General features: G+C 42.5%; 1 protein-coding gene across 2 annotated transcripts in view; it reads right to left on the bottom strand.

The window, feature by feature from the left end:
- Positions 1–9,986: 9,986 nt before the first annotated feature.
- Positions 9,987–20,268, bottom strand: part of manbal (mannosidase beta like) — a 60,972-nt gene continuing 50,690 nt past the window's right edge. For both annotated transcript variants that reach the window (XM_078236698.1, XM_078236699.1), the window contains exon 3: positions 9,987–16,247. In XM_078236698.1, coding sequence (XP_078092824.1) covers positions 16,140–16,247 — 108 coding nt within the window. In that variant the 3' untranslated portion in view covers positions 9,987–16,139. The remainder of the gene's footprint in view (positions 16,248–20,268) is intronic.

Here is a 20,268-nt window from a genome sequence, read left to right as displayed (position 1 = left end):
ATTAATATTAGTATTATAAAGTGAAGAGACATTGAGCATTATGAGCATTTGTCGGGATATGATTTAAAGCTCCAGTAGGTTGATCGTTTGTATGACACCAGAGAAGAAATTCGGAATGATTTATGGGCAGTGTCATGAATAAGATATAGCTCCTCATCTGTGTTCTGTGTGTGTCACCTGTTAAGTAACTGCTTATGATGAGAAAATGAAGATATAAATTTTCATTATAACTTACGGAATCACGGAATGAGAAGGCTATTCAGCCCATTGTGCCTGTGCCAGCTCTTGAAAAGATCTGTCCACTTGGTCCCATTCACTTACACTTTTCCCATTGCCTACAAATTTTCCTTTCCGAGTTTTTATCCAATTCTCATTGAAATTCATAATTGAATCTTCTTTCACCACCCTATCAAATACTAAATGGCATTGAAATTGATGCAGACTTTGAAATGAACCTTCTGTTGTCTGCTGGACACAATGCTGTTTCATGGGTTCAAATTTTTTAAAGTTTATTTATTCATGTCACAAGTAGGCTTACATTAACACTGCAGTGAAGTTACTGTGAAAATCCCCAAGTTGCTACACTCCGGCGCCTGTTCGGCTACACTGAGAGAGAATTTAGCATGGCCAATGCACCTAACCCGCCCATCTTCCGGACCGTGGGAGGAAACCAGAGCACCCGGAGGAAACCCATGCAGACACAGGGAGAACATTCAGACTCCGCACAGACTGTGACCCAAGCCGGGAATCGAACCTGGGTCCCTGGCACTGTGAGGCTGCAATGCTAACCTCTGTGTTACCCTGCTACCCTACGTGTTTTATCTACTGTAAATGAACATCAGTAAATATATGAAACCAAAAGAGAAAATGCTGGAAAATCTCAGCAGGTCTGGCAGCATCTGTAAGGAGAGAAAAGACGTTTCGAGTCCAGATGACCTTTTGTCAAAGGTGAAAACAGCTTTGAAAAAGGGTCATCTGGACTCGAAACGTCAGCTCTTTTCTCTCCTTACAGATGCTGCCAGGCCTGCTGAGGTTTTCCAGCATTTTCTCTTTTGGTTTCAGAATTCCAGTATCCACAATAAATTGCTTTTATATAGGGCTAGATTCTCCAACCTTGCCGACAGCTGGAACTCTCACTGCAGTGAATGAAGATTTGGCCAATGGTACGTGAAACTCAACTGGATGTTAGAAGATCGTTTTAGTCCTTTTAAAAAAAAGACTAATTTCTGGGAGCGGGTCCTAACATTTCCAGCATTCAAGATGCCAATCACTGGAAATTTTAATTTGGGTAACTTCTGCTGAGCTTAAACATTTTGGCAGAATTAATGTTCGGCATGTTGTAGAACATTGTGCTGTGATAAGGAGGGCGTTGACTTGTGGTCTCAGTATCTTTGTGCATGTAGCCAATGTCATCAAAAAGTTCACCCTAAATAACAGGGTGGCACAGTGGTTAGCACTGCTGCCTCACAGCACCAGGGATCCGGGTTTGATTCCCGCCTTGGGTCATTGTGTGTGCAGAGTCTGCACACTCTCCCCGTGTCTGCGTGGGTTTTCTCTGGGTGCTCCGGTTTCCTCCCACAGTCTGAAAAACGTGCTGATTAGGTGCATTGGCCGTGCTAAATTCTCCATCAGTGTACCCTAACAGGCACCCGAGTGTGGTGACTAGGGGATTTTCAAAGTAACTTCATTGCAGGGTTAATGTAAGCCTACTTGTGACACTAATAAACTTTTTATAAGGTAAGTGTGATGGAGAATAATGGAGATGATATGAGAAATAAAACATAAGTTTGTGCCATCAATAAACTGTTTTAACCTACCAGTGGACCAAATTTACCAGCTATTCTATATGAAGTTTTCTATTTACATGACAGGTAGATGTTGATAAATTGCAATAGTGATTGGCATGTAAATTGGGGTTTAATCATTTTCTATGGATTCAAATGCTCACGGAATCAAATAAGTCGCTGCAAAAAAAAGTTTCTTCTCATCTTCTTTCCGGTTCATTTGCCAATTAATCGTAAGTCTTTGCTTTCCGGTTACGGAACCTCCAGCCAATGTTAATACTTTTAGGGCGGCACGGTAGCACAGTGGTTAGCACTGCTGCTTCACAGCTCCAGGGACCTGGGTTCGAATCCCGGCTCAGGTCACTGTCTGTGTGGAGTTTGCACATTCTCCTCGTGTCTGCGTGGGTTTCCTCCGGGTGCTCCGGTTTCCTCCCACAGTCCAAAGATGTGCGGGTTAGGTTGATTGGCCATGCTAAAATTGCCCCTTAGTGTCCTGGGATGCGTAGATTAGAGGGATCAGCGGGTAAAATATGTAGGGATATGGGGGTAGGGCCTGGGTGGGATTGTGGTCGGTGCAGACTCGATGGGCCGAATGGCCTCTTTCTGTACTGTAGGGTTTCTATGATTTCTTTCTCTTTAAGTACTGTATTAAGATCCTTCATGATTTTGAACATTTTCTACTAAATGACCCCTTAACCTTCTCTTGCACCAAGTCGAACAATCTCAGCTTTTTCAGTCTCTTCACATAACTGAATATTTTCTTGGTCAATAAAAACTGACAATAATTTGAAAAATTATTATTATTTCTTTTATGAATACTGCAGGATCACACATTAAAATGAAAGCATTATGAACATACATTTTCTGTTGTTGAAAAAACACAATGAGACAATTACACATACATTTTAAGGCTTTTAGAAATATTGCATATTCTTTTAGTTAGAACAAGGAACAAAGAACAGGAATGTGCCCGTGCTGATTTTGATGCCCTCACTAAACTAAAAGAAATTCTGCCCTTACTCAGACTGTATCCCACTATTCCCTCCCTATTCATGTACCCATCCAGACGCCTCTTAAATGTTGCTAATGTGCCTCCTTCCACCATCCCTTCTGGCAGCGCATTCCAGGTATCCACCACTCTCTGTGCGAAAAACTTAATCCGCACATCTCCCTTAAACTTTCCCCCTCTCACCTTGAACCTTGTAATGGTTGTGTGACAATTCTGGTTCCCACTGCTGCAGTCCCAGACACACTGCCAGCTCAAGAGGCCTCTGTGCCAATTGAATCAGCAGAGATGATTGGCATCTACTATATAGCTTTTACCGTTACCTTTCAATTTTGCAGACAGAGTATACAAACATTTCATTAAATTTATTGATGCGGGGAGGACTGAGGGCTATTTTCTTTTGTGCGATGGCGGCTAATTTAAAAGTACACTTCACAATTGCACAAATGGTATTTCCGATATATATATATAGTTGAACGGTGGCATAAAGTGGATTCCTTTGAGATAACAGTCAGTTTCTGCTTGTGCCTTTATTACTTTGATTGGCTGTAATGATAACCTGCATCTCGAGCTTTCATAAGAAGCAAATGCAGCCACTGTAAATCAACATCTCAGAAATAAACACAATCAAGAAAACCTCTGAAATTCTGACCCTGAGTTAGAACACTCACAAGCATCCGTCACGTTTCCTTCTCACTGCCAAAGGTCTTTTAGTGCGAGCAGTCTGGATTCCCAGAGGTTGTTTCTGAAGTCTCACAGTAAATTGCCAATCCACTCAGAAACCTATTACTTTATTATCTTCCATAGTGTCTAGGGCCAAAAATGTGAACATCCCTTTCAATTTACAAATACATATCGGGAGATACCCAGTCACGTGACTGGATGGTGGCGATTGAGTTTCAGGTAAAGTTATGAAGTCGAAAGTCCATAAAATAAAATCGAAACCAGCCTTTTTTCTGTCACCATCTCGATCAAAATCACCACATTCAAGAGGAGGTCACAGAAATCGAATGTAGAAGAGCTTTCCAAGAATGGACGATGACAAAGAGAATGAAGATTACTACTTTTCAGTTGCTGATTAGGCTTTACTTTATAACAAAGTTAAACATGCTGAAGTTGAAGTACCTCGGTTGTATTTATGAAGACTGCATAATCTTTTTTAAAGTTTATTTATTAGTATCACAAATAGGCTCACATTAACACTGCAATGAAGTGACTGTGGAAATCCCCTGGTCACCACACTCCGGCGCCTGTTCGGGTACACTGAGGGAGAATTTAGCATGGCCAATGCACCTAACCAGCACGTCTTTTGGACTGTGGGAGGAAACCGGAGCACCCGGAGTAAACCCATGCAGATACGGGGAGAATGTGCAAACTCCACACAGACAGTAACCTAAGATGGAAATCGAACCTGGGTACCTGGCGCGGTGAAACAGCAAAGCTAACCACTGTACCACTGCCTTGTTAAATTTGGATACTGAAATCACATTTGTTGCCTAGTGGATGTGGAAAGGATGTTTCCTCTTGTGGGAGATTCTAGGACCAGGGATCACTCTTTCAAAATAAGGCATCACCCATTTAAAAGAAATGAGGTGATTTTTTTTTCTCGCAGAGGGTTATGAGTCTTTGGAAGCAGAGTCTTTGAATATTTTTAAGATACAGGTAGATAGATTATTGGTAACGGGGGCAGGCGGGATGCAGGTTTACTAACAGGTAAGCCGTGATCTTATTAAATGGCACAGCAGGCTTGAGGGGCTGAATGGCCAACTCCAACTCCTGATTCATGTTAAACATTGTAAGAAGTCTCACAACCCCAGGTTAAAGTCCAACAGGCTTATTTGGAATCACGAGCTTTCAGAGCACTGCTCCATCATTGGGTGAGTGAAGAGGTAGGTTCACAAACATGGCAAATATATGCAAATATATGCATGTTTGTGAAACCTACCTCTCCACTCACCTGATTTCCACTTGAACCAGCTTTGACAAAGAGTCGTCTGGACTCGAAACATCAGCTCTTTTCTCTCCTTACAGATGCTGCCAGACCTGCTGAGATTTTCCAGCATTTTCTCTTTTGGACTTTAACCTGGTGTTGTGAGACTTCTTACTGCGCCCACCCCAGTCCAATGTGGCATCTCCACATCATGTTAAATATAAACAGATATGTTCTTCCTCCCTTTTGAGGAGTGACAGGTTCCCAACGAATCACGTGCTTCTTAAATCAACCAAGGACACTTGCTCCTCCTGTTCCACACAGAACCTTAAGTTAAAAAGACTCATACTTAACCTCCTGCGACCAGGATCCTGGTTTGCCAGCAGTGGTTGCTAGCAGGTTTGAGACCCTCAATTGGGTCTGTAGTTAAAGTGGTTGCCTGTCCCAGGGACTGAATGGAGATGTGACTTCGCGATTGCATTTCAGCCCCTCTCCTTCGAGGCTGGCAGCCTCATCTTGCCTGATCTCTGACTAGATAAAACTAGGCGGTGGAGGGCTAGGAATGCGAGGACAATCTCTGCCCTCCAATCGCGATCTTAGTTTCCCTCCCTATCCACATCAATCTGACTGGGAGTTAAATACCCACTTTTATTTCTGGAGCCCGGTGTCACACAAAATGATGCATTCATCAGCAGTGTAGACCTCAATTATTTTTCTCGTATTGGTCAGTGCACAAGATGAAGCTATGTCCAAAGATGTGCAGGTTAGGTTGATTGGCCATGCTAAATTGCCTCTTAGTGTGCCAAGAAAAAAGGAGATGGTGCCAGAGTGAGGCGACTTCTTGCGAGCTGTCCCCAGTATACCCTCTAATTCCATCTTTGACTCCCATTCTACCCTCTTAAAATTGAACTCCAACTCTTCTAAATTTTCTAATATATTAAGCTGATCTTTCTCTTCACCTATCTGTAACTGCAAAACTATATTCTGCACCCTATCCTTTCCTTCTCCCCTATGTACTCTATGTATGGTATGCTTAGTCTGTATAGCGCGCAAGAAACAATACTTTTCACTGCATCCCAATACATGTGACAATAATAAATCAAATCAAATGTGTAGGTTTGGGGGATTAGTGGGGTTGATGCGTGGGGTTCGGGAATAGGATTGGGGTGGGCATGGGTAAGATGCTTTGTCGGAGAGTCGGTGCAGACTCGATGGGCTGAATGGCTTCCTTCTGCATTTAGGGATTCTATGATTCGATTATTTCAGAAGACAATACAATTGAATGCAGCTCCTCACAGATTATAAATTAGAGACAAGTGCCATAATTAATGGGTACAAAACGAAAGCAGCAATTCCAACAACAATGTGGTGCATCCATATATGGAAGTTGATGGAAAAGGATATGAAGCTCCTCTTTCAAAAGATTGAGGTGCTAGCAAGTTCTGAAGGCAAAGTGTCTCTTATGAATTGAACACCAGTTTATTACAACCGTGAGTTGAATTAGTCCTTCAGGCATCTGTATCCGAGAGTCGAATTATTTGTGAAGTGGCTGCTGCTAATAAAGATGGAGGCTACAATCATGAGGAGCTCTTAATATCCATTTCATGGAAATCTGACACTTCTATTAGCTTCCAACAATATCCATCTGAATTTTACCGCTGCAGTATAATTTTTATGTTTTAACAGTTTACAAAATAAAGAACTGATTCCACAGACTTTTTGTTTTCTTTTATTCGTTCTTGGGACATGGGCGCCGCTGGCTGGCCAGCATTTATTGCCCACCCCTCGTTGCCCTTGGAGGGCAGTTGAGAGTCAACCACATTGCTGTGGCTCTGGAGTCACATGTAGGCCAGACCATGTAAAGATGGCAGATTTCCTTCCCTAAAGGGCATTAGTGAACCAGGTGGGTTTTTTCAACAATCGTCAATGGTTTTATGGTCATCATTAGATTTTAATTCCAGGTTTTTATTGAATTCAAATTTCACCATCTGCCATGGTAGGATTCAAACCCAGATCCTCAGAGCATTAACCTAGATTACGAGTCCAGTGACTATACCACTATGCTGCCACCTCCCTCGGTGTCAAAAAACCTCATTACTGAAAATATGACCGTTATTGATCATTCTCTGCAGACGTGTTTTCTTTCATTCATTCATGGGACATGGGTGTGGCCGCCTGGCCAGCATTTATTGCCCATCTCTAGTTGCCCGAGGGCAGTTGCGAATCAAGCACATTGTTGTGAGTCTGGAATCATAAGTTGGTCAAACCAAGTAAGGACTGGTCATTATTGCATAGCATCAGACCCCAATGAAGTTACTTCAACCAAACATAGCTGAGCTACCAGGAGTTAATAAAACTGTAAATCATTTCTCTCCGCAGTTCTCAGTCAAAGGAAATTTTGGTATCCTAAAAGCTGAATTAATGCAGGTGGACTGGTGTGCAAAAGAAATAAATAACCTCTGACTCTATACTCATAGTAAAAGGTCACACGTTAAGAAGCAGCTATTAGCAGTTAGGTGCAAGTCTTTGAAATCATTGCCATAAAAATAATTAAGAATATCTAACCCTAATTGCAGAGGTGGAAAGAACCAATATCTTCATTTTGCACACTACCATAACAATGATTATGTATTTAATAATTGAAACAATGTCTGCAGGAATACATGGCTCATTCATAAATACTGCCACAAACGCACTGGTCCTGATATACTGACCAGCAAAAGCAAATTTTTAGAAACAAAATAGAAAATGTCAAACTTAGAATGACCAGTTAGTGGGCAGGATTAATGAAGGCAGAATGTTGAGACAGAATGGAATACAAGATAGATTTTTGGAATCATCATGATGTATAACCAATATAAATTTAACGTCTTACAAACGATCCTCGTGCAACATACAATTAGCTTCGTTAAATACCTGCCAATGTTGCGACAAATGATCAAATGAAAGATTAAACATACTGGTTGAAACCCATTCGGTCACAGCAAGGGAACTGGCCATTGATCGTACATAGCTACAGGATTGGAATCAAATGAAAGGTAAGCTTGCAATTGCCTCCGAGACAAATTATAATGCTATTTCCCCGGTGGCAAAAGAGCAGTTTTCCAGGAGATGGAGGAAAATGTGCTTGACTGAAGAGTAAAGTAATGGAAACAGTGGCCAAACATCAACAACAAATTGAAAACTCTTTGAACTCTATAAGAGCCAGTTTGGGCTGAATTTTCTTGAGCTTTTCCTTTTGAGCCTTCTCAATTTAGCAGCTGAGGGTTGGTTTCGACCACTGCACTCAGACAGAGGCCTTGGCTTATAACTAAACTAGCATGGACTTTTCTGCTATGGATGGCTCAGTGGTACAGTTCAGTGCATTTATCCAATGAAGTAATTTTTAGAGCTTTTAAAATATTCTAAGAGGCTCTCATTGAATTCCTAAATGTTGTTTTCAAAGCTTAAAGTTTATTTATTGGTCACAAGTAGGGCTTACATTAACACTGCAATGAAGTTACTGTGAAATTTGCCTACTCGCCACATTCCGGCGCCTGTTCGGGTCAATGCACCTAACCAGCACGTCTTTCATACTGTGGGAGGAAACCGGAGCACCCGGAGGAAACCCACACAGACACGGGGAAAATGTGCAAACTCCACACAGACAGTGACCCAAGCCAGGAATCCAAACCGGGTCCCTGGCGCTGTGAGGCAGCAGTGCTAACCACTGTGCCACCGTACCGCCCCAAGAGTTTCATCCCAAGAGCTGTTTTGTGGGTTCTTGTGGAAAATTGGATATCTTCAACTGCACACAGGGGAGATGATGGCTTAGTGATATCATCGCTAGATTATTAATCCAGAAACTCAGCTAATGTTCTAGGGACTCAGGTTCAAATCCTGCCATGGCAGATGGTAGAATTTAATTCAATTAAAAAATCTGAAAATAAGAATCTACTGATGACAATGAAACCATTGTCGGAAAAACCCATCTGATTCACCAATGTCCTTCAGGGGAGGACATCTGCCATCCTTACCCAGTCTGGCCGACATATGACTTTAGATCCACAACAATGTGGTTGACTGTCTACTGCCTTCGGGCAGGGGTGGGCAATAAATGCTGGGGATGGGCAATGAATGCTGGCCAGCCAGCCAGCGACGAACATGTCCCATGAATGAATAAAAAAAACATGTCTGCAGAGAATGATCACATTTTCAGTAATGAGGGTTTTGACAGTGGTCTGCTACTGCAGTTTGACCATGAGCTGTGGTGCATGTGGTCAAAGACATATTATCCCAGACTAAATGAAAGGTATGTGCAATAACAGTTCCATTCTGGATAGTTTGGGTAAAAACTTCACCCGGATGCACCTAAACTAGATGCATCAACATCTGCAAAGTGATTTGCACAATTCTCACAACCGTTTAGATTCCTTTTTAAGAGGAATGGAATTTTTCATAGAATAGAATTCCTACAATGCAGAAGTAGGCCATTCAGCCCATCGAGTATGCACTGACTCTCTGAAAGAGCATCTTATGCAGGCACTAACCATAACCCCACACATTTACCCCACTAATCCCCCTAAACTACACACCTTGGGACAAATTTAGCATGGCAATGAACCCAACCTGCATATCTTTGGAGTGGGGGAGGACACTGGAGCACCTGGAGAAAACCCATGCAGACACGGGAGAATGTGCAAACTCCACACAGTCATTGAAGGCTGGAATTGAACCGGGGTTCCTGTACTAACCACTGTGCCCCATCGTCCGCCCTCTAATGTTCGCAACAACTGTAATCGTGCTGAAATACTTCTGGCCTTGGGTGAGGTTACAGTTGGGAACTGCCACAGCAGATGGAATCACTGAATTATTTAACAAAGCTAATCATATGTTGTAAGGGGGTTTGTAAAGATAACACAGTGAAGGCAAACTTTAAATGAACTTTCTTGATTGATTCTCCATTGCTACTTGAGTGGCAAGGATAGTTTTGTCCTGTTGTGCATTCAGCTCAGTATTAACTAGAGTTGGCACTGCAGCTGCCAAGCCTAAGGAACCTGCTTCAGAAACTATCCCAGCAGGTCAGAAATACCAGCATCTGGACAATTGTGCTGAAGTGATGGCTAGCAGATGATGGCCAAATACGGAACCATGAAGTTCAACTTTGCTATGCAAAGTCATCCATTCCCATCATTTGTATTATGATCTCTGTCAAGACTGATGATGAATAAAGAGAAATTCAAACCCCCTATTATTAACTGAAAGAACGACAACCACAAGATTTCATGTTTAAAACAAAAACCTTTATTGTATAAGAATTAAACAAGGCAAGCATTATAATTTGCAATTTGGTATTCAGAACTGGAGTGTTGCTGAAAAGAGATGTTATTTGCCAAAGCTTCTCATCTTGCACTCATCAGGATGATCGCAAGATTATAATCTGGAAATACTTACACTTTAGACTCAAAAAACTTAAAATATAAATATTGATAACCTGTCCAATTTTAGAATCATATAGTCCCGCAGTGCAGAAGGTGGCCATTCGGCCCATTGAGTCTGCACCGACTACAATCCCACCCAGGCCCCATCCCCATAACCCCATGCATTTACCCTAGCTCGTCCCCCTGACACTAAGGGGCAATTTAGCATGGCCAATCCACCTAACCTGCACATCTTTGGACTGTGGGAGGAAACTGGAGCACCCGGAGGAAACCCACGCAGACATGGGGAGAATGTGCAAACCCCACACAGACAGTGACCCAAGCTGGGAATTGAACCCGGGTCCCTGGCGCTGAGTCAGTAGTGCTAACCACTGTGCCACCCAAGAGCGCTTTTATACATTACAAGGTCATCAGGTTTCATTCGCTTCTCCTGAAACCAAACCAAGGTATGCCACAGCTCTCTAGAACTTGCTTCAGTTCTCCTTAGCATTCCAGCTATTTATTCTTGGAGTTACGAGATCTTGGGGACCTTCCACTAGCTTAAGCAATCCTGCAAATCTCCTTCAATACCACATGATTAGTTTAGTTTATTTATTAGTATCACAAATAGGTTTACATTAACACTGCAATGAAGTTATTGTGAAAATCCCTGAGTCGCCGCACTCTGGCGCCTGTTCGGGTACACTGAGGGAGAATTTAGCTTGGCCAATGCACCTAACCAGCACGTCTTTCAGACTGTGGGAGGAAACTGGTGCAGACACGGGGAAAAACATGCAGACACGACACAGACAGTGACCCAAGCCGGAAATCGAACCCAGGTCCCTGGTGCTGTGAGGCAACAGTGTTCACCACTGTCCCACCCATTGTAGATTCCCACAGCTTAAGCACGGGCCTCACTCAAATTCTTGCTAGTGGCTTTTGAAATAAAAAAAACACTGTCCCCCCGCAACCCGACGTACACAGATTTGATTTCTGAAAGCCCTCTGCTGTGGTTCCAACTGTTCAATATCTCCACACAGATTCTCTCTCTGCCTGTCTCAAACCTGTTCCTAAGATGACTGCCTGTGTGAGCAAAACAAAAGCTGTATAAAAACCCAAAACAAACAAAAAAAGTACTTCATTGCAGAGCCTATTTATAAAGGAATGGCAGACCTGGAATGTCCAAAGATAAATTTAAACTCATTATATTTTTCCTTCAAAATAACCTTTTGATTCTGGAACCCACATGAGTTTTTTTATATCTCCAGTAGGATAACTGTAGTCACCCTGTCTCTACCAAGAGATCCACAGAGGGGTCACCCATTGTTTCAGGTTTTCCCATTTCCAAATCGGCCTGCAAATAAGGTTACCCTTTGATTTACACATACTTCAGGGTCGTTTACCGGCTTCTCAACCAGATGTTTCCATTTATCTTGCATATAAATGGAAATATAATAAATATATAATAAATAGAAACCGGGCAGCAAGGGAGCACAGTGGTTAGCACTGTTGCTTCACAACGCCAGGGACCCGGGTTCGATTCCTGGCTTGGGTCACTGTCTGTGTGGAGTCTGCACGTTCTCCCCACGTCTGCGTGGGTTTCCTCCGAGTGCTTCAGTTTCCTCCCACGTTCTGAAAGACGTGCTGGCTAGGTGCATTGACCCGAACAGCAGCCGGACTGTGACAAATAGGGGAATTGCACAGTAACTTCATTGCAGTGTTAATGTAAGCCTTGATTGTGACTAATAAATAAACTTTAAAAAGATATACAAAATTTAAATTCCCAAACCAGAAGTTAAACTGCTAAAACGTATGAATTAAAAAAACACACATATTCGCAACATTTGTTTTACATAACTGAAGGAGATGGGAAACATGAACAAAATAACCTTTGAAATCATTTCTCACAATGTTAATTCGTTGCTTGATAACATTCAAGTTCAGCACAACCATATCTAGTCCAGAAGAAACATTTTAAAATTAACTTTTCACACAATAGTTTGTATTCCAAAGAATTAGTGGTTTTGTTACAAATGGCTATCATGATTGGTTTTGATAAAACGTCTCCTACAAAGCCAGATTCAATTCTCACTCTATCCAGCCTAATACCATTCATAGCCTGCTATATCACACATTATATTTCATACAGATTCAAGAGTTAATTTATTTACAATGCAATCAATTTTCTTCAGCTTCTCTACTGACAACTTGAAAGAAGAAAGCCAAGATTAATAAAAAATAAAGCATGATGAAAATGTAATGAAAGATTCATCCCGAAGCATCTATTTCTCAATGTATTTTATGATACAGATTTATTGCCACTTTTGCACAGATATGAAAGAATTGCAAGTCAATGCAACGAGAGAAGTTAAAACTTGATAGTCAGACCTTAAGTAAACCAAAGACAAAAGATTTCCAAACGGCGGGCAAATTAACAGGTACAATAAAATTCCCATTGCATTTAATATCTTATATTTGAGGAGACAGCATATATTTTGCCTGTTCTAAAATGACAGACTTGAGGCACTGAAAATCTGTACAAGCACTTGTCCAAAGGCTTCTTAATGCCAGTAAGGTCCACAGTATTACTCAGATCTACAGATTATACACTACAGCCCACAGGTACCAATTTAAGACTTAACCATAAGCTCCAGATCCACATGTTCCAATGTGTGACATTTTGTAACAATATATATTGATTTTCATAAATAGTTACGTTTGGCTATTACTGCCCACATTAGCACAAACTTTGTACCTTGAATAGCTTTGTACATTTTAAACAAGATTCTGGTAATACAAACCAAATGTTTACAATTCTTAATACAAAGAAAATAGTCTACAATGCAGAATAAAAAACAACAGCGATAAGGTTCACTTACATTTCAGAAGTATGTAAAGTCTGTTAGTCACAATGACAAATATTAGTTTCAATACATTTAATCATTGGAAGCGATCTTTTAATTCTAAAAGCAATCAGTACATCTTCATAAAATGGATGCACCATCTCAACAGATCAGCAAATTAATATCACTGTAAGTGGAGTAAACATCATTGAGAGATTCTTCATTTTATTGACTTCCAGAAAATGCAAAGGAAAGTTCTCCTGTCCCATTGTGATGCATGACATCCGAGAATTTCCACACACAATGTGCTTGAAGCAGTTATAATTTATACTTTTAATATGAACAACTATGCAGTGACCTTCTACCACCAAATAAATGGGAAATCCCAAACACGTCAATGAAAATGTAAAGCCAACATGGGACAAACTACCCCCAATAGGTTTCTGGCTTCAAAGGCATCATCAGGAGGCTTTTTAGGGGGGAAAAAAGTGAGATTCGAGAGCGGAAAGAGAGATAGTTCAACAGATCTTCAGTCTTAAAGAAACAAAGAGTAGGAATTAATGGGTCCTTTTCAAATTGGCAGCAGTAACTAGTGGGGTGCCACAGGGATCGGTACTGGGACCCCAGCTATTCACAATATATATTAATGATTTGGATGAGGGAACAAAATGTAACATCTCAAAGCTTGCAGATGATAACAAGTTGTGACGAGGATGCAGAGATCCTTCAGCATGATCTGGACAGGTTGGGTGGGTAGGCAAATCAATGGCAGATGCAATATAATTTGGATAAGTGTGAGGTTATTCACTTTGGAAAGAAAAACAAGGAGGCAGATTATTACCTGAATGGCTGTAAAGTGGGAGAGGGGAGTGTGCAGCGGGACCTGGGTGTCTTTGTGCACCAGTCGCTGAAGGTAAGCATGCAGGTACAGCAGGCGGTAAAGAAGGCAAATAGTATTTTGGCCTTCATTGCGAGAGGTTTTGAGTACAGGAGCAGGGATGTGTTGTTGCAATTATACAGGGCCTTGGTGAGGCCACACCTAGAATATTGTGTGCAGCTTTGGTCTCCTTTTCTGAAGAAGGATGTTCTTGTTCTCAAGGGAGTGCAGCAAAGGTTTACCAGGCTGATTCCGGGGATGGCGGGACTGATATATGAGGAGAAATTGACTAGGTTAGGATTGTTTTCACTGGAGTTCAGACAATGAGGGGGATCTCATAAAGACTTATAAAATTCTAACAGGACTAGACAGGGTAGATGGAGGAAGGATGTTCCCAATGTTGGAGGTGTCCAGAACCAGGGGTCACAGTCTGAGGATACAGGGTAGACCATTTAGGATGGAGATGAGGAGACATTTCTTCACCCAAAGAGTGGTGAGCCTGTGGAATTCATTACCACAGGAAGCAGTTGGTGCCAAAACATTGAATGTATTCAAGAGGCGGCCAGATATAGCACTTGGGGCAAACGGGATCAAAGGTTATGGGGAGAAAGCAGGGTTAGGCTATTGAGTTGGATGATCAGCCATGAACGTGATGAATGGCAGAGCATGCTCGAAGGGCCAAATGGCCTCCTCCCACTCCCATCTTCTATAAAGATCACATCCAAACATGCAGAACAAATTGGCAGGATGGGAGATTCTGGTTATCTAAATTCAGTTCTTTTCTGAACACAGGTCTCAAATGGTGCTGGGCTGTTCAACACAGATTTGCAAATGAATTCCAAGGTGTTTTATGTTATGGGCTTGCTGTTAGCTGCTAACATATCAGTCGCACTTGACCCCATGCACAAGGTAAAAGTTTCAATTCTGCTGTCAGCAGATACCCAAGCACTAAAATCCCCAGGAAGGGATGTTAAAGAAAACAAAATAGCCATGAACATTGCTTCCTGGCATTGGTGAAGGGAGGTGGAAGGGTCCTGATGTTACACAAAAGATCGAGAGATCGCTTGTGGTATTTGGGCCCAGCTTTATTGGAGAGATTTTGGAGCCTGCATGATAAAAATGCTGAGTTATATCTAGCATACTGGGGCACACAGTGATGTGAGCTCCTATTTGGTCTCTGAACACTGGAAGACAGAACATCAATGGTCACACATGTTCAAAGTGTTAGAAGCACTGATCCCTATTTACTATTCAGGGTGCATTCTAGTAGTGTATAAGAGTGGAGGAGAGCTGCACGTAAATTGCTCTCCTGAGACTACAATCCATGGGAATATAAAAGAACCTTTAGTTGTACGCATGTGCAGCTATTTTCAATGAAGTATAGGTGTAAAGTCGCTAACACCATGAAGCTGGTTACAAATTGGTAATTTTTCAAATTCCCAGATGATGCAGGAGAGATGGGATAGAAAGATGGGATAGCAAAATTAAGGTCACAGTTGAAACATCTTTGTGGAACACCATGGGTGAAATATTTCCCAATAAATATCAAGTATTAGATGCTGTCTGAAAATCGGCGTGTTTCTCCCCAGAAACACAGCCAGGTTTTCTCTCCATATATTATGACACTTGGTCAAAAAATAGCAGTGGGGGGTTGCAGGGGTGGGGAGTGTTTTGTGCTTTCATTCTTGAGGGGCAGGCCTAACGCGCCGGCAAGGTCAGCTCGACCGAGATTGAGGCACCATTTTTAAAGTTGCCTTAACCTCAAAGCAAAGAGACAGATTCCCCCCACCACCCCAAACCAACATTGCCAGCAATCTCCCATCATCATCCCGCACCCTTTGGCACTGCCATGGTGCCACGTCAGGGCACTGCCCTGCTATGTTTCTGACCACACTGTCCTCCATGCCTCCGGCACACCAGCGGGGTTGAAGCACACAATGACCCCAGAAACAATGGCATAAAGCTGTTTATGAACATTTAAATATACTTAAGTTAATGATAAGCAGGTTCACGCATTTGCTGACTGATAAGGTCGCGGAGAGAGGGGTGCGGGAGGATTTTGGGGACGGGGGTGGGGGGAGAACCTCCCCGGCACAAATACTTTTATGGCCGTCTTCTGAAGATTTAGTGGCCATAACAGGATTTGTATCTGTGAAAAATGGGCCCGGAAAATCACTCCCCATAATATATGCAAACAGCAATGAATAAAAATGTTCATCCATTTTCAGGAATGGTGAATAAAAAGCCAGAACCACCACAGGAATTTCTATGTTAATTTTATTCCAATCTCTTCCAGTAACCTATCTCTTCTTCTTGCTCTCTTTCTTGGCTTTCTTGCCTGATGAAGGGGTTATTGGCTTCTGCTTCTTAGCGACATCCAAAGGTTTTGACTCCGGTTGGTCCCATTCCTGATTAGGTTAAAGAAAACAAAAGCATTTAGTAAAATTTAAAAACATTTAAAGATGAGCATGCTGAATAAAGTTTAACAGGGGCCCAATTCAAAGACATTTCACAAAAGTTAACAACTTTGCTGACACGTCTATTATGTGGCACTTTATCAAACACCCTTTGGACATCTATGTAAGACACCTCAAGGATATGACCCTCATTTACCCACTCTGTTACCTCATCAAAAAAGTTAATTAAGTTAGTTAAACACAATTTGCCATTAACAATCCATGCTGACTTTCCTTTTACTAACCCAGAATGTCCAATGGACTTTTAATTTTCTCCAGGATTATTGCGTCTGCAAGATTTTCCACCACCGACATTAAACTGTTGGCCGATCATTGCTGGGTTTACCCTGACACACTTTTATGAACAAAGGTTTAACACGTGCAGTTCTGCATTGTTCTGGCATTATCATATCTAAGGAGGATTGGAATATTATGATCCGTACTGTTGCCATGTCTATTCTCGGTTTCCTCAACATCCTCAACCCCGTCCCATTTGCCCTGGAGATTTATCGACCTTTAAGTGCAGATAGCCTTTCTGACAGCTCGGGTGGAATCTTCCCCCAAAAATTCCAGCATGGATGAAAATGGAAGTGTTCCGCGCTGCTCATTTGGGCGAGTTGGCACTGCAATCTTCTGGCACTGTCAGTTTTTCTGACAGCTAGGAGCTTTGCACTGGTGCAGGGAGGGGGTGGGCAGAGACTAAGTACGCCGGAGAAGCAGGCTTCAGAGCATTCGGGTGCCACTGCACAGGGTGCCCCAATCTCCCAGTGAACTGGGAGACCAACTCCCACTTCCCGCCCTCCCCCCAACCCACACCAACACGAGCCGCCGGCATCGGGGCATCAGGACCTTGCCGATGAGTCCCCGGGAAGATTGTTAAAGAGGCGCCGGGAGGCTGGCAATCCGATTTGCACCGGATGCAGATTGGATTTTTGATGTCCCACGCTATCTTCCCGGCTCACCACACTGATCGAGCAGCAAGGCAAGCTAGTAAGATCGCGCCTCTCCTTTTATCACTCATCCACAATCTCAACTACCTCCTCTTTCTCTATGACTTTGGCAGCATCGTCTTCCTTGGTAAAGACAGCTGCAAAGTACTTATTTAGTACCTCAGCCATGCTCATTCAGTCCATTGTCCACCTCATTCTATTTGAAACATAGAGATTGCCAGACAGAACAAAAAGACCAAGATTATCTAGTTTGCCTTTCACAGTTTCATGATGCAACAATAATGGAGGTGTTGACCATTTGTCACCAATCTAGGTCAATTAGTCTGCAATAAACTGGGATATGACAAGTGGAAAGTGTCCAGTAGTGAAAGGTTAAAAAATAAGAAAAGGACCAGTATGCCACATGGCCCCTTGAGACTGCTCCGCCATTCAGTACAATCATGGCTGATTATATTTTGCCATGCCATTTTTCTGCCTATTCTACACATACAGAGAAGTCCCATACTGAGGAGGCCATTCAGCCCATTGAGCCTACACCAATTCTCCGAAAGAGCATCTTACCCAGGCCCATCCCCCCTTACCCTTTCCCTGTAACCACACATATTTACCAAGGCCAATTCATCTAAGCTGCACCTCTTTGGACTGTGGGGGGGGAAACTGGAGGAAACCCACAAAGGCATGGGGAGAATGTACAAACTCCACACAGTTACCCAAAATCGGAATTGAACCCAGGTCACTTACACTGTGAGGCAGCAGTGCTAACCACTGTGCCACCATGCTGTCCTAGATTCTCTGAGACACCAAAAATATATCTATCTCTGACTTCAAAATATTCAATGACGGAGAATCCACAACCCTCCGGGGTAGAGATTTCCAAAGATTCACAACCCTCTGAGTGAACGCCTTTCTCCTCATTGAAGCCCTAACTGATTGATCACTTATCCTGGGACTGTGACTCCTAAACCATCCCAATCCATCCTACTCTTAGAATCATAGAATCATAGAAACCCCACAGTACAGAAAGAGGCCATTCAGCCCATCGAGTCTGCACCGACCACAATCCCACCCAGGCCCTATCCCCATATCCCTATATATTTACCCACTAATCCCTCTAACCTACGCATCTCAGGACACTAAGGGCAATTTTTAGCATGGCCAATCAACCTAACCCGCACATCTTTGGACTTCCTTACCTCATACACTTTTTTTTTTCTCTGGCTTTTCAAAGTGTATTTAAACACAGAGACCTTTAAACTTACCTGGTTTATGACAGCCAGTGCAGTAAATGGGCAGCATAGCTAATTCCCCTGATGTTGCTGCCCCGCACTAAAAGCCTCAGGAACCAGGTAGGCTGCACATTTCTCAGCTGGCCAGGCTTAGGAGAGCAGGCAAGAAACCGTGCGGCTCCCCACCTGGGGTAAGCAAAACGTTTCCTGACAGGTAATCAAGTCTTAAAGGTACAGACAATGTGAGTGGAGATAGGGTTAAGCACAGGTTAAAGAGATGTGTATTTTACCACGTCATGGTAAGCAAAAAGAACAGGAAGCGGGCAATTTGACTGTGATCGTCCCACCTCCCAAGCTCTGGGCCCAATGAGTCTGCAGATTAGTTTGGAATTTATACCCCGCCCCCACTTCAAGCACAGGCCAGCGCCCTATGATTCCACACGAGGTAAAATAGATGATCTGTATTATCAGGTTCCTGTTAGAAACCTAAACACTGAAACCACGCCACCTCTTAACCTCGGAGAACTTGCTACATCAAAATAATAATTCATCATAATCCAATTGCTCCTCGCCTCAAATCATTCTGGTTGCTCTCTCGATGTGTTTTCAATAACTGCAATGCCCTTTCCTCATTGCTGCCACTTGAACTGTACACATATTCAAAATGCAGTTGCATCAATGATTTGTAAATGGCAGGATTATTGCAATATGTGGGTTAATATTGACCTTTCCATACATCCCGACATCCAATTTGTTTTACTCACTGCCTTTGAACATCGTTGCCATAGTTTCAGTTTATTGTCAGTCACAATTCTCAGATCTCTTCCATTTTCACCTTATTTTCTTTCCATTTAAGTAACAGGATAGTCCATCCTGAATACTGTTTTGTCCACTAAACAGAGCATTTTGTACTTTTCCGCATTGAATTTCATTGGTCTACCCTATTTTCAAATTTATTTACCATGTGTAACTTATCCCCTGATCTGTTTCATGGTCTGCCATTTGTGCTAGTTCTGTGTCATCTGTAAATTTAACCACCGGCTTGTGAATCTACCAGAAGATTTATGAAAATATTAAAATAAAGATGGTATTAGACAAACCCTGTACTGCCAGACAATTACACATTTACTGTAAAACTTCTCCACTGATTACATTTTCAAAGCAGCCTTTCCAACTAAACTGCATTAAAAAGCCTCCTTGAAAGCTAAGTGCACTCCCAAAACCCTTTGTTGTACCTTTTCTGCAAGGAAAACGCAATGATCTTTTATGATTTTATTTCTATCCAGATTCTTTGTGACCAAACCTTTCATAAACTCTTGTGCTCCATAAGCTGTTCCCAGGGACGCAGACCGAGACAAACATCGACTGCTACTGGATGGTGATCAATTCGACAAACGACACTCTTTCTCATCTGCCTAAAATGTGTGGATTTTCCACTGCAAAGAGCTGCCCACGACCGAGCGTTGCAGACTGGCATATTCCAAGGATCTGATCTAGGTGGTCAGAGCACACACTGAAGCTTGGGATAGTGCTACAAATGGGTAAGGCTCAATAGGAAAGGCCACCATCTAAAGCCTTCCTGTCACAGAACACGGAAGTGGAGATGCCGGCGTTGGACTGGAGTGGGCACAGTAAGAAGTCTCACAACACCAAGTTAAAGTCCAACAGGTTTATTTGGAATCGCGAGCTTTCGGAGCACTGTTCCTTCATCACCTGGTGAGCAGCGCTCCGAAAGCTCGCGATTCCAAATAAACCTGTTGGACTTTAACCTGGTGTTGTGAGACATCTTACATAGAA

The sequence above is a fragment of the Mustelus asterias genome, chromosome 20 (assembly GCF_964213995.1).
Source record: "Mustelus asterias chromosome 20, sMusAst1.hap1.1, whole genome shotgun sequence".
In the NCBI taxonomy this organism is placed as follows: Eukaryota; Metazoa; Chordata; class Chondrichthyes; order Carcharhiniformes; family Triakidae; genus Mustelus; species Mustelus asterias.
This window is presented reverse-complemented; position numbering and strand designations above follow the sequence as displayed.